This window comes from Rhinolophus hipposideros (assembly GCF_964194185.1).
Source record: "Rhinolophus hipposideros genome assembly, chromosome: 25".
NCBI classification, from domain to species: domain Eukaryota; kingdom Metazoa; phylum Chordata; class Mammalia; order Chiroptera; family Rhinolophidae; genus Rhinolophus; species Rhinolophus hipposideros.
In genome coordinates, this window is record NC_138071.1 from 27,484,828 (window position 1) to 27,499,113 (window position 14,286).

Genomic DNA, 14,286 nt, shown 5'->3' on the forward strand with positions numbered 1-14,286 from the left:
TAGAGATTTCAGTATGCAAAGTAAATTAGCTCCTGAAAAAAAAGTATGTGCTTTGTTAATATATGTGTTAATATAAAAGTATGTGATCTGTTAAATTCCAGCTCTGACTCAGAGGTGAACAGAACACAAAGGAGTATGTGTGGGGATCACAGTTTGGTGCAGCAGACAAAATCAGGGGGAAGTAAGAGACCCACGTGTGCATTAGGACATGTACAGTAGGGTGGAGGTATTGAAATGCAGGTCAGTTACAGAGGGGTTATTTACGAAATGCCACTTCAACAACTGGTATTCGCTGGAAGAAAATAAAATTGTCTTAAACAAAAATTACAATTTCTGGGGGGGAAAAAAAAACAACCTAAGATTCTACACGTATAATCTATACTCTTAACCAACACAGAAGCTACAGAAAATTATCTACATTTGACTACATAAAACTTAAAACTTTTATAAGGAAAAAGATACCGTATCTCCTGGTAGGCAGATGATGTTTTGTAGGGAAAAGATCTAACAGGGTGAGTTCTTACAAAGTGCAAAATGGACAAAGGATAGGAATATGCGATTCGCAGAACAGACCCCAATGGTAAACATGAAAAGTCACTCACTCTTCAGCAGTTAGAAATTTCAAATGAAGTAACAACATCAGTGTACACTTAGCAGGCTGGCAAAAAAAAAAAAAAAAAAAAAAAAAATCTAAAAAGGCAGTAAGTCCACAAATGGGAGAGCAGGAAGAACAGGCCCCTTGTGCAGGAAGAAACGGGCAATCACAACCTTTTCAAAACACGGGCCGTGCCGATGACATACGTGAAAAGCACCTATACTTAGACATGGACTCTTACTTTTGGTAAATAACCCACAGGACTGAAGCTATGGCTCCACGGGGATATTTGTACAAGTACTGAGAGCGACACTCTTTCAGGGAAAATATCACTGGTAGTGGAATGGTTTAACTGCAGTTCATCATCATCATGGACCATCATAACCATTAGAGAAATGAAGAGGGCTGCTTCCGTCGGTCTAGAGGCAGTACTAGTGAGAAAAGGAAGATGCAGGAAAAGACAATAACACGAGTCTACTTTTGCATATGCACGCTGATGTGCCCGTACTGCTAAGACAGGAGCATGCCGCCACCTGGGAGGTGGGTGCGAAGAAGAAAGGAAAAAGATGACCCAACAACAGAAGCTCAAAAAAGGATGACAGACTAAACACAGGCAGTTAAGAAACCATTAAAATGACAGTAAGGGAGTAAAACCCATCACTGCAGGATTTTGGTAAAGTGAGCTATTTGGGAACATTTTAAATGAAAAGTAATTGATTTCGCAGGAGAAAGGCACCACTGCCCAGGAATGGGAGAGAGGCTCCATTCTTGAGGCAAATGCAGCAAGAAAGACACTGTATTCCAAGAGTGGAAACCAGAGAAAAAGATCAAGAGCAGATAGGGCAATTAGCAGATAGAGCAGAAATCTCAGAACGAGAACAAGTAAATCAAAGGAGAAGGACTGATGTCAGACGGGATTTCTCTGGGGGGCCCCACCTCAGGGGCTGATTTACTAGGGCTGCGCCCCCAAACCTGCAGGCCCTAATGAGGCCCCAATGAGGCCCCAGGGGTGCTGAGGCTGCTAGTCTGGGGTCCACACTGAGCAAGACGCTGATCTCGGGTCCAGTATTTGTCCATAAGTGCCAACAGGAAGAGACGGAGGAATCACCAAAGAATTAATATAACATTTCTCAGAAGGACAGCCACATGGCTCCAGGCGGAAAGGGTTCATAAGTGACAAGAGCAATACCTAAAAAAGGCCTTCATGCAGGCTCGTTTTTGTAAAACATCAAGAACAAAGAGAAGATCAAAAAATCGTTCCAAGAAGACGGAAAAGGTTCCGAGAAGGAACAGAATGAGATGGGAATGAGCACAGACCGAGGTGTAGATCAGATTTATACTTTGAAGGCATCACAATGGCTTCTGGGTGGGAGGAGACAGGCTGCTGGGCACCAGGGAGATGGTGGGTGAAGCAGACGAGGCAGAGCCCGAGAGCGGGTCTGAGAGCGTCTCAGAAGTGGGGGGACAACAGAACTCGGTGAGAGCCGGAGCTGGGCGCACTGAGACCCTGCCCAGGGGGAGGTGCTGATGTCAGTGACGGGAGGCGCCTGGAGGCTGATGAGGCCGCAGGACTGCGGAGTCTGGCCCAGCGGGAGCCTTCTAATCGCAAGCAAGCCGGGCATCCAGGGGCACGCGCCGAACTGCGCTGGGGTCGTCAGGTCTGCCGCTCGGGAAGTGTGGACCACACACGGCTTTGTCTCCAGTGTCTCCCATAGCGAGCACCAGACATACACCATGCTTTCAGGAAGAGAAGGCTTCCACGGGTACCCCCCAAATGGGAGCCCCTTCTCAGGGAGACCTCCCGGATTCCTCACCTCCCAAAGGCCTGAAACAGCTCTCGGGAGCTGTACTCCCACAAGCCCGGCTCGTACAGAGCAGTGCTGCCCGCTCCTGCCCACGAGCGTTTACCAGCACACGCGTGGGGCGCTCCTCATTCCCAATGGACCACGTGTCACGTGCTTCCCAGAACCCGATTCTGGTCCCGCGGCCACGGCAGCCCCCCCCCCCATCCGCACCCCGGGAGTCTTGCGCACCTGAATCCGAGAGCGGGCTAGGTACACGTTGGACTTCCACTCCGTCTTCATCTTCCGGTACTGCGACGACTTGGAGTGGACGAACTGCTTGCTGTACGGGGCGTTCAGCTCCCCGGTGACCGTGCTCTGGAACGACTTGGACGTGCTCGTGCTGTTGAGGGTGTGAGGCCTGCAGGCGGCGGCGCGGCAACAGGAAGAAAGGGAAGAGAAACTGAAGACAGCTCTGAATGGGCCACGCCACCGCGACTCCGTCTCACCGACGAGAAGGACACACAGGGAAAGCCGCCTCGCAGAGCCACGCGGCGCTCCTCTGATGCGGCCGGGCAGACACAGCCAGCGACAGCAGGGTTTATAAGCAGCAGACGAATCAAGCACAAAAAAGCACTAATGCGCCTAGAAACCCTGGGCTGTACTATGTGAAGTTAAAACAAAATACCTTAACACAAACCTCTTGACATGGGCACTCATTTTAGGTTCAGCACGGGCACAGCCTGTGGGGTTGACGGCCAGAGGAAGCTCCATGAGAGGGTTTCGGCCGTAGCGGAAGGTGTAGTTTTCACACGCCTCAACCCCAGGCAGCTGAAAAGAAGGCAAACAGACCCAGAGTTCACCCATTTGATCAAGACGACAGGCAGCAGTAGTCTGGCCCACCTTGAGTTTTAGGGAAATAACTTGCCCACATTTCCCTCACGTGAACATAGCAGCCTGCACTCAGATCGTTCAGCTGTGAACGGCAAACGCTCCCTGAAGAAACAGCCTGACCCCCAGAACCTCCACACACCAACCCCGTGCAGGCCTGAGGGCTGAGGACGCCAGCTTTCCCCAAACTGGCACTGAACTACTTCACAAATCGCTTCGGTCACCTGGGTGAATGCCTATTTTATAGCTTTACTTGGCATCTGAAACTTTAAACAACATTTATATGGTTTACTGTCTTGATCATTTCTCACTTCTTTGAATTGGACCATGATATCATGAGGTCATCACTTCAGTGTTCCAGTTTAGGTGGTAACTTAAGGTTTACTTGTAAAACAGTTTATGTGCTATAGGTCTTTTCAAGAATAAATTTCTCGTGAACATACTTCTCTATCGACATAACAGATAGCATTTAGGCAGGGCTCTCTACCAAAGAAAGTAACTGGGCATATTACTCAGTGGCTTCTGGGGTGTCCTTTGCATCTCCCAAGAAAACCCATCAATAATTTCTTATTTTTGAAAATAACGTCTTAGAATTGTGCAAGTTTCCAAAAGTATTGTTTATAGTCTCACTGGCAAACGTGCTTCGAATCTTAAAAGATTACAGAGAGATGTCAGACAAGAAGTTCTCCTGTAATCCAACTGCCGTCTGGTGACGACCCCTCGGGTAAGGGGAAGACAGTGGCCAGGGTGGGGCTCATTAACACCCTGAGGTACAGGAGAGAAAGCAACGGGGAGAGGAGAGCCCACCGCTCAGCACGCCCAGGGACCACAGTGTGGGAGCCCTCATGAGGTGTGTGGACCACCTCACGGAGCGAACGCTGGCATTTATGAGCGGACCCAGTGAAGCACTACCGCCTCACTGTCCGTGACACAGGAGGAAATCCCCAGGCAATGCCACTACCCCAAGTGTCATGGACACGCCGCCGTGTTACGGCGCTCATTCTAGAGGACTGGAGATGAGCAAGTGCACATCTCGCTCAGACACTCACTGATTCTGCGATCCGAGCCACCGCAGACACAGTTAAGCCGAACAGGTCTTCTCCTTTTAAATACGCCGGGAAAAGCTGGAGCATTTCAGATTTCTTTCTCACACTTGCCACAGGCTCCAGAATTTTGTCCCAAACACCTACATATGGACAAAAAAAAGTTTTCCTAACAACCTTGCTTTTTGCTAGAGAGGAAAGCAGGCTGCAGTATTAACACCAAGAGCCCAACAGTAACCGCTCACAAAGGCTGCCCAGTCCCCAAGTAAAGCCCGAGTCCTGCCCTCACGAGTCTACTATCATCGCCTGCTTACCAGCTGGCAACTGTTTCTAAAGACTATGAAATTTGGGGGAAAAGAGTATTACATTAAGGCAATTAAACAGTAAAAGTGGAAAAGAAAGTTTAAAGTAACCGAAATTTATGCAAGCAGTTAATTCATTTCGTACTGGCCATATAACACATTATCTAGATTTTCAAATGTCCATTTAGCAACACCTCTAGCAATGTTTCTTACCCCTCAGATTTAAATGAAACTGTTAGACTGGTATTTGTATTGTAATCATCTTTAGAGCATTTTTATACTTTTTTTTAAAAAAACTGCTGACCTTAAAAATAGAGTTCCCCAGTACTTTCTACTCAATAAAAATGACAATGGCAATCTAGACTTAACCCAAGGTCACAATTAAATGTCTAATTTCTAGCTCTAAATGTGTTTAGTACGTAATTGTCCTAAGGTAAGACAACGTACATAATATGCTTTAAGACAGAGCCTGCTTTCTAGCTGACATGAAGAAGGGGGTGCCCAATGTGAATGACAGCTGACCTTTACCAACACATTGTTCTCCTACTTATGTAATCAATGTTTGAATATATATTCTGACCTAGGGGAGTCTAGCAAATGTTGAGAAAACTGGACGACAGAGAGCAAGGTATGATCATACGAAGAAATTAGGATTTGCATTTGTAAATGAAGACTCCACATCTGTTGTTATAAAACATGAAACAAACATGAGAAAAAACTTGGAAATACGGACATAAACCAGTCAGAGCCTCACAGAAGGACTCGCTGTGGGGAGCATACGAGGTGACCGTTACCTTTGGGCGACACGTCACTGAGGACGAGATCGTCATGGCCCTGCTCCACAATCCTGATGACGAACATGGGGCGCCCGTCTTTCTCCTCAATGGAGCACAGGTAACGACAGCGCCTGCTGGCGTAGCGCGTGCTCCAGTACAGCCGGCTGGCCTCGTAGCCCACGGGGAAGAGCGCTTTGGGGGAGTGGAACGCCTGCATCTGCTGGGGCAGCAGCTGGCCGATACTGTGGAAGATGAGGCTGCCCACGCGGAACGTGTGCTCCCGCTCGCCTCGCTGCACGATGCTGGCGATCTGCCGGACCTCGTCCCGCTGCACGTACACCCTCCTGAAGACCGCGAAGTAACTCAGCTCCTGCTCGTGGATTCCCTTGGGTTTGTGCATGGGACAAAGCATTGTTTTGTCCTTAAAAAACATGCATTGTGCTTTAATGGCGCAGGTAAAGTGATAAATGTTGGTGCACCGAAACCTGTGACACCCACTGGTGGCGCCCATTTTGTGGCAGAAGACACATTTCATTTGCAGGCCCCTCCTCAGCGCTAGTTCCACATTGATCAAGGCACCAGCCTGGGTCTCATAGACCTCTGTGGACCACAGGGCACAGTTCAGGTGGACCCACAGGTCGAGGTCGAGGTTGAGCAGCCTCGCAGGTCCATCTGTCAAGCCATCACCTTCCTCGTGACAGAAACAACACTTCCGGTAGTCTTTGGGCACAGGATCAGGTTTAAGGGAAGTGCCCAGTTTCTTCAGGAATTCATCGATTTCGTCCTCACAAGGCGGTTTGAATGTTCCCTTGGGGATTACAATATGAATGCTCCATTTCTTCCATTTCATTCCTCTCCACTTTTTATTTATCGGCCTACAGTCTTCAAACGCACCATGGACAGTTCTCAGCCGAGGCTTTAACTTAACTGTGACCTTCAGCTCATCCGGCTTTGCCTCTACTTTGGCTGCTTCAAAAGCAGGAGGGAAAGTAATAGGAGGCGACGCTGGCGGGGAGGCTTTCTCCTGGAGCTGTGGGAGGCAGTGCACGTCTAACGTAGAGGTGTTGTTGCTGTACTGGTGAAACGCCTTGGAAGGTGTGTCTTTCACAGGTGACTGTGGCAATGAAGGAATGGACTCCTGGGCAATAAAAAGAAACATGAAAAAGAAGAGTAATTCCTCAGCTCTAAAGCAATTCTAGTTAAATGAAGCAGCCCAGCACGAGGGTCTCACGGGGTGCGGGGCGAGTCTGTAAGTCCGCGGTGAGGATTCCGGCACAGAAGTTGATGCCAAACGTCTAAGGAGTTACGTGGGGCCGGGAGGAGCACGAGCGCTGATAAAGTAACACAACGGCGGGTGGATTCTTCCCAAGCCTTCTCTACAAAGCCGTAACTCCAGAAATGCTGTTCTTACACCTGCTGGACACTCCTCTTTCTAACCACAATAAAGCCAGAAAAATCAACGCTGAAGGAGCTAGCTAATTTAATTTGCATAATGTTACAGTGCTTTTGTGAAACCAAGTAAGAACTTCGAAATATTATCTTCTATGAGCTTATCCTCTCTCTGAAATTCCCGTCTGTTAATCTTAGGCTTAATTAACTGGCATAAATGGGGAACATGTTCCTTGTCAAACAAAATCAACTTTCCTCTGAGGCTGCCCAGTTCTAAGTCAGCTGCTGAAAGAACTGAGCAGAGAGAAGCTGCAGTAGCTTCTCTTTCGGGAAAGAGCATCATAAACTAATGAAGCCCCAACCCACAGGTTCCCCTCTTCTCACACACCTTCATCCACCTCACATAGAATCCAGAAGCAGACAGGAATTACATACCAACTTAAGAAACTGTCTGGTGAAAAAGCCATTCCTTCTCTCACATATGCTGACAAATTCTAAGTTAAAGTCTAAACATACTTATAAGGCATATAGCTTGGATTTCATTAAACTGGGGCCTATGCCTGTTAGAAATACAAGAGCCTCCAGGACATTCTTCCAAGAAAGACACACAAGAGCAATAATCTGGAGGGAGGGATGCCAGGCACAGTAACTGCTTGAGGAAAAAAATTCCTTCAATGCAAAGGATCAAAAATGTATCATCTGGCCAACAGACACACGCAAAGTTGCTCAACGTCACTAACCACCAGGGAAATGCACATCAAAACCACAGTGAGACATCACCTCACACCTGTCAGAATGGCCGTCATCAGTAAATCAACAGATGACAGGATAAAGAAGTGGTACATATATACAAGGGAATATTACTCAGCCATTTAAAAAAGAATACGATCTTGCCATTTGCAACATGGATGGACCTAGAGGGTACTGTGCTAAGTGAAGTAAGTCAGAGAAAAACAGATACCATATGATCTCACTTATGTATATGTGGAATCTAAAAAACAAAATAACAAAACAGGAACGAACTTACATATATAGAGAACAAACTGATGGTTGCCAGATGGGAAGAGGGGATTGGGGAAATGGGCAAAAAAAATAAAAAGGATTTAAGAAGTACAAATTGTCAGTTACAAAAATAATCCCGGGATGTAAAGTATAGGACAGGGAATATAGTCAATAATATTGTAATAACCATGTATATTGCCAGGTGGGACTGGACTTATTGGGGCGGGGTCACCTTGTAAGTTATATAAATGTCTAATCACTATGCTGTACACCGGACAGTAATATAATATTGTACGTCAAACTGTAATTGAAAAATAAATTTTATAAAAGAACAAAACAAACAAAACCAGATACAGTTTTCTAGAAAAACAAACATCTGCATTAATACACAACTGGACACACTTAAATTACACAAAACCAAGTAAAGCGGGTAATTTCGATCATGGTATGAACAAAATAATTTCTCCCCAGAATACACGAACAGACTTAAGTTGGGTTTGTGAACAGGTTTTCCCATTGGGATAAGATCAATAAAAGTAGTATTTTATAGTTGTCATTAATATATTTGCAACTAAAATTAAAGATTTCCGTATTCGTGTTTCATTCAATTCTGAACCTTTAAGATACAATGCAAGTCTGTCCACTCATCAAATAAGCTATTCAATTTGCAACGGCCACACGGGCCGAGGGCTATGAGAACCGCGGTATCTCCCTAGCAGAGCTCCAGGCGTAGCCCAGAACACAGAGGTCCCTCTGCGCCTGCTGCTGACTCACGGCCACTGTCCTAACGTTACCTTGATTTCTGAGTGTTTTCCTTGTGCAGTCGATGAATAAAGAATGAAGCAATTATTACTACAAAAGACAATATCCTTCTCCACTCTATTGGCGCTTTCTCGGAAATCCTGAAAAGCAAAGAGAGAAATGTGTCGGAATCACAAGAGGGCAAAAGTTAGTAAAAAGAAGATCTCTATATTGTTGGTTTTTATCTTGTGTTAAAGTGAAAGTAGCTTCCTGTCTTAAAAGTAAAAAGGTAACCCATGTCCATATGCAGCACATAACTCAGCTACAGAGAAATGAATTTACAGAACAGACTTCATCATCCACATTCCACAAGACTGAGAAACCCACGTCCTCATTACCACCCAGTTCACGTCTGCTGTCGCCGTTTGGTTTCAATCAAGCCCAAGCACGTCGAATGTGTGCTGGTATTTCTCCCATGCACATGTGTCCCCAGAAACAGACCCTTCAAGTGTCGGAGCACAGCAGTGTCCACGACACTCCCAATGCACGTGGGGTCAGAGAAGAAAGATGAAAGTACCTTACTCACGCAGGCGAGCTCTCTGCCAGATTTCCGCACGCCGCTTCCGAGAATAACCACTTTGCAGTGACAACACCACTGTGTTCGGAGCGCCGTGCTTTCTGCAACAGCGTGGCCAGCACCCTTGTATCCAGAAAGACCTGAAGGCAAAAGGCTCGTCAGTGATTCAAACTGACCAGTAACACCAAGCGCTGACGGTGTAAAACTGTTAGGTCAGCTTCTTATAACGTGGCCCATTTAACTGACCTTATGTCATTCTTTGTTAATTAACAGAAGTCTCATCTGCTAAGCAGTGCTTACGTGTGTGGCCACCAGGGTGCAAATAAAGGCACACGCCTTTCGGAACAGCTGGGAGCACGGAAGAAACCCAAGCACCATGGTGGATTAGTGTCCAGTCTAAGTGCCGAGACGGTCGGGGAAGATACCACTTTTGCTTGAGGGTAAAGGTGATACAAAAATGTTTGTGAAAGATGAAGACGTATGTGTGTATGAGTCTTAAGTAAATGTGACTTGGAAAGTTCCAGAGCCAAGATACCAATGTAAGCCCTCAGGGGTACCCAAGTTCGAGGCCCATGCAGGGGGCAGTGCTCGCGTAGGGCACGAGGCAGGGCAAAACGAGTGTGACAGCAGCAGTGGTGGCTGAGTTCCAAATCCGACACAGCACACTGCCAGTAAGAGTTCAGAGTTAAGGGCCAAGAAGCTGCTGCTTCTTGCAGGAGCGTCAGGAGAGACCGGTGGGGGCAGAGGCGGGAGAGCAGGTGTGGGGAAGGCATGGGCACATCCAAAGGAGCAGAAGGCCCTGGGGGGACAGTGCAGAGGCAAAACAAGGGGAATGTGATGGAGGAGGGCGCAGAAGGAAAGAACACAGGGGAAGATGCCAGCTTTCTCTGCAGCATGTGAAGCAAGCAGCAGTGGGAAGGGGGGTTTGGGGGTGCCGGCTACGCCTGTTCAGAGGGCAAATACTTCCTCGTTCACGTTATCACATCTCTCCGAAATCACACTACAGAAGACAGAACACCCCCAGAGATGATTTTACCGAAGTCTATACACCGTGTTACCTGTCAGGCATTAACAATTAAAGTGAGATTTTACAGAGAATACGCATGACTTGATCAAGAAAATATTGGGGGTTAAAATGTCCACAAGCTCACCGTTGCTTGTGGGAGGAAACGGTATGTTAGGCGGCTTCAGCCGGTAAGAACTGGCCAGTCTGGGCGGGTTTGCAGATCCCGGTGGTGGCCCGCGAAGAAATAAATGCTGCCGATACTCCAAAGCTGGGTTTACCCTGTGGCCACCGACCAGCCCCATGGACGGCACCTCCGGTGCACTGCTAACCTCATAGCTGTTGGGAATCCGGACGTGAAGCAGGTCAGAGAACGCAGCCACGACGCTGCTGATGTCCTGGAACACACACGAGCACTGTTACTCCCCTGTGGGCAGCGGGGGCTCACGCACTGCAAGCAAGGCCAGCGACTGTTCAGACTTGAGTCTCAGGAAAACTTGTGTTTTAGTGGACCAATGTCCAAATAAAGCTTCCATAAACAGAGCCTCATGCAGGGGTTCCAATTCCCATTAACTGAGAGAGCACTGAGCTACTGTAGGTAACTGGGTATCCGCCAGCGGGGAGGACACGGCCGCAGGCTAAGCTAAACCTCGTCCGCTTGTACAGCGGTCAGCAGCTCCATGCACGGGGGCGCCGAGAGCTCCGGACAGGAACCTGCCTCAGTCGCCGAGGACGCAGTCACCCCACAGCTGTGCTGGCAATGACCAAACTGTCATACCGTTGGCCTAGCTTGGTTGCCAGGGAAATGTCCTCAGGGAACTAGGAGTGTAAAAACCTCCTCGGCAGCTACTAGTGTCTCACAGAAGCGGCTGCTATCTGAACATTTATATTACTTCCGTAAGCTCATACTGTCCAAAGCGGTTTTCTACTGCTTCATTTTCTGTGTAGTCATCAAAAGGCTTCCCTCTAAAGAGCTGTCTAAATCATACATCCTTTAATGAAGAAATGAGGACTTGAACTTCATTTTGCCCTTTTGCCTTGAGGTAACGTTTGCTTACAGTACTCAAAAGCCCTTAATCCCACCCCTAGCTTTAACCTTTTATCCTCAATGACTCTGCTGTGTATGTTTCATTTCGCGCTAAGCCACCTGACAAGCCCTGAAAACTGGGGGCACGTTCCTTCATAATGTGACAAACCCACTCCTTCTTTACCTCAGCAGCTGTCGGATGCAGAGTAATTGCCACAGATATAAGACCCGATCTGGGGCCATTTGGGGAAGAACCGAAAGGCGGTGTGAAAAATAAAGTGCCTGGCTCAGTTTTGATGTCATTGCGTCGAGATTCTGAACCTAGAAGGGAAAAACACCAAAGGGAGGGATTTGGTGTCAGCAGCGCGCTGTGAGACAGGACGGGGTTGGGGGCCGTGAGAAGGGACGGCACTGGCACCTCCCCACCTTTTCCCACAGTGCTGGGCAGAATTGGAATGATGGGCGATGGCACAGGCTCTGGTGGCTCCTCCTTGACCAGTGACAAATCCGGGTATCTGCTCACTTCCACGGCAACCACACTCTCAGGAGAGGATGAGGGAACAAAGCTGTCAGGAGTGTCCCGATCACCACCATGGTCCTGCATCCTGAGAGGAGAACACGACACGTCACGTCAACACGCACGAAGCCCCCACTGAGCCCTCCAGCACCAGCCCAGCCCCATCTACCGCCGGGACCTAAAGTTCTCATGGCCAGTGAGTCAGCTGAGGGGCAAAGAGGAAACCTCGTGGAAAAGAACTATAAGTAATTTAAGTGGTATGTTTTCTTCTGATCAAAGCTTCGCTGTCTGAGTTTCAAGAGCTGCCCAAGAAGGAAGCAGGTCAGACCCCCACATGGCACAGAGACAGCGGCTCGCAGACCCCAGGACACGGGAGCAGGCGCATGGCTGTAAAGGACAGCAGCGCCCCCAGCAGCAGTCATGCCTGCACAGCACCTCGTGGGCTGCATAACCTAGTCTCAGGATAGCAGAAAACTTGTCCTTTTTCTTAACTGATGAAGGTGAAGAAAAGAAGAGCCTCGTCTACGCAAGAAGCTGGAGGTTACCAAGGTGACTGGGGTTGGAGAGAAGTGTGGTCTCAGGCTAAACGCTGTGGGTTACCCCATGGATGTGGTGGCCACTCCTCCCCCAGAGGAGACGCGGCCATGCTGAAGGAGAATGTGAGAGACAGCAAGAGGAGGAGACGATTCCCTGCGAACGCCAGGATGGAGCAGGTCCCCACCTGGGGTACGCCTGGGGACCGCCCCCCACCGCTGCTCTGGAGTCACAGAGTTGGCAACTTCTGGCAACAGGGTACAGGAGAAAAAAGGACCCAGATTCTAAATCGGGATATGTTTCCTCCCCAGCAAAGGGAGGGGCATAGGCTAAATGATGTGTCATCCCACGAGGCCTGTCATCAGACAGAATAATTAGATGGAGTCTGGGAGCACCTCTCCGCCGAATCTGTCAGGTGGCGATGAGCTACTAAGGGCTCTGATTCTCCCCAGTCACTTTCGGGAGCTAAAGAACCAATACGAAGCAGTGACAAAACTCTGGGCAGCACGGTCCTTAAACGCTCTTCCACAGAGCATTCTGACATCTGTGGCTACTGTCTTCTATTTAGACATCTGCAAACACTTATCAGTAAACCCAGTCAACCATATTACTAGCTTTTAAAGGACAATGGTCTTTGAAATACTTTGCACGGAGAATCCCACTGCCTCAATATCTACTCAATTATCGTTATTATTTAACTTCGTACATTGCAATAAGATTTCAAACATTCACAAACTAATTTCATTTAATAGTAAGAATGTTTTATAAACTTTAAACTGAAGAAAATTACTCACATTACCCCTGAAATGTTTTTACATGCTATTCCTACAGACATTATGCTAAATACATACATGTGTACATTTTTAAAGCTATGTAGTAACGATATAGTAAGCAGAAAATCCTTGAGCACATGGGAGCTCCTACCTGACTTCCTCCTGATTATTGTGTGGTGGTGTGGGGAGAGAGGCCGGCACGTCGACGGTCTTTGGGCCCTGAGCGATCGCCCTGGCTAACAAGTCATCTTGTGGTCTGAACGGCAGCTGAAATGGCTTAGGTCCTAGACTTTTAGTCACTGGAAAGCAACGACACAAAACGGTGAGTACTTCAGTGGAAATCGGAGTGGGCTGAACTGTACAATCTGACTGCCGTTTCCACACACAGCCGGCAAAGGCACCCTCCTCACAGCGAAAACCTGGGAGGGGGCTGGGGGGGATCTGCCCCTCGTACCTTCATGGCTCACGAACACTCCAGCTTTTCCGGCAAGTTCTTCAGTTGTCACAAAGCCGTTTGCCATCTTCTGACAAGCCAGAGGAGGTGGTGTAGGAGGAAGAGAGGCAGGGGGTGTTGGAGGATTACTTAAATTATTCTGCTGCAGGAGACCAAAAAATTTTAAATTACATGCTACTGAGCAAACACGCCAGCACCCTGCTAAAACTTACTTCTGCGAATTTTTAGCACATAGAAGCAAGGCTACTGAAATGCATTCGAGGTGCCACACCAAGAGGGAAACAAGTGCACAGGCCAAGGGGGCAGGGACACGCACTCAGGATGGGATGGCGTATGCTACCCACGGGCCTTGGGCCCAGCGTGAGGACTCAGCTGGGAAATTAAGAAACAAATTTACTTTCTGCCTGACTTGATTCGACAACTCTTTTTGAATTTCATTGTTGTAGCCGTGAAGAATAGCTTTAAAATTCAATGAATAAATTGTAAAAAGTTCTCAAAATTTCCTTTTTAAAATTCTTATTAAAATATGCCCCAGTTCTATAAAAAACTTGAGAATTTGTGGCCCTAACCCTATCATTGCAACTCACATCCTAGATATCAGAATCTGGATTGTCCAAAATCTCCAAAAGAAGCAAAAGCAGGAGCAGTAGTACTCATATGACTGAATCATTCAGAAATGTAGCTCCCCTCCAAACATCTCTCCCTGCTTCACCTGTGTCGTTTACTGATTGGCTGTTGGAATCTACCAATAACATGCAAATCAAGTGCAAGGTGAAACTGCAAATCTGACAAAGACCTAGGCCTTCATGAAGATGAAGTGCTGGAGGACAGCTTGCATCAGAAGAGACGGCATTTACAAGAGTTAGGACAGGCTCTAACTG

At 47.7% G+C, this 14,286-nt stretch overlaps 1 protein-coding gene across 21 annotated transcripts in view; it reads right to left on the reverse strand.

Annotated features, from left to right (window-relative positions):
• KMT2C (lysine methyltransferase 2C) overlaps positions 1-14,286 on the reverse strand; it is a 224,940-nt gene that overhangs the window by 5,144 nt on the left and 205,510 nt on the right. For 17 of the 21 annotated variants that reach the window (XM_081038077.1, XM_081038085.1, XM_081038090.1 and 14 more), the window contains 11 exons: positions 13,406-13,547; positions 13,103-13,250; positions 11,554-11,732; positions 11,312-11,448; positions 10,249-10,498; positions 9,098-9,237; positions 8,574-8,681; positions 5,407-6,526; positions 4,317-4,453; positions 3,065-3,207; positions 2,629-2,797 (listed from right to left, as the gene is read on the reverse strand). In XM_081038077.1, coding sequence (XP_080894203.1) covers positions 2,629-2,797; positions 3,065-3,207; positions 4,317-4,453; positions 5,407-6,526; positions 8,574-8,681; positions 9,098-9,237; positions 10,249-10,498; positions 11,312-11,448; positions 11,554-11,732; positions 13,103-13,250; positions 13,406-13,547 — 2,673 coding nt within the window. The remainder of the gene's footprint in view (positions 1-2,628; positions 2,798-3,064; positions 3,208-4,316; positions 4,454-5,406; positions 6,527-8,573; positions 8,682-9,097; positions 9,238-10,248; positions 10,499-11,311; positions 11,449-11,553; positions 11,733-13,102; positions 13,251-13,405; positions 13,548-14,286) is intronic. The other 4 variants (XM_081038075.1, XM_081038092.1, XM_081038089.1 and 1 more) reach the window with 4 other exon arrangements.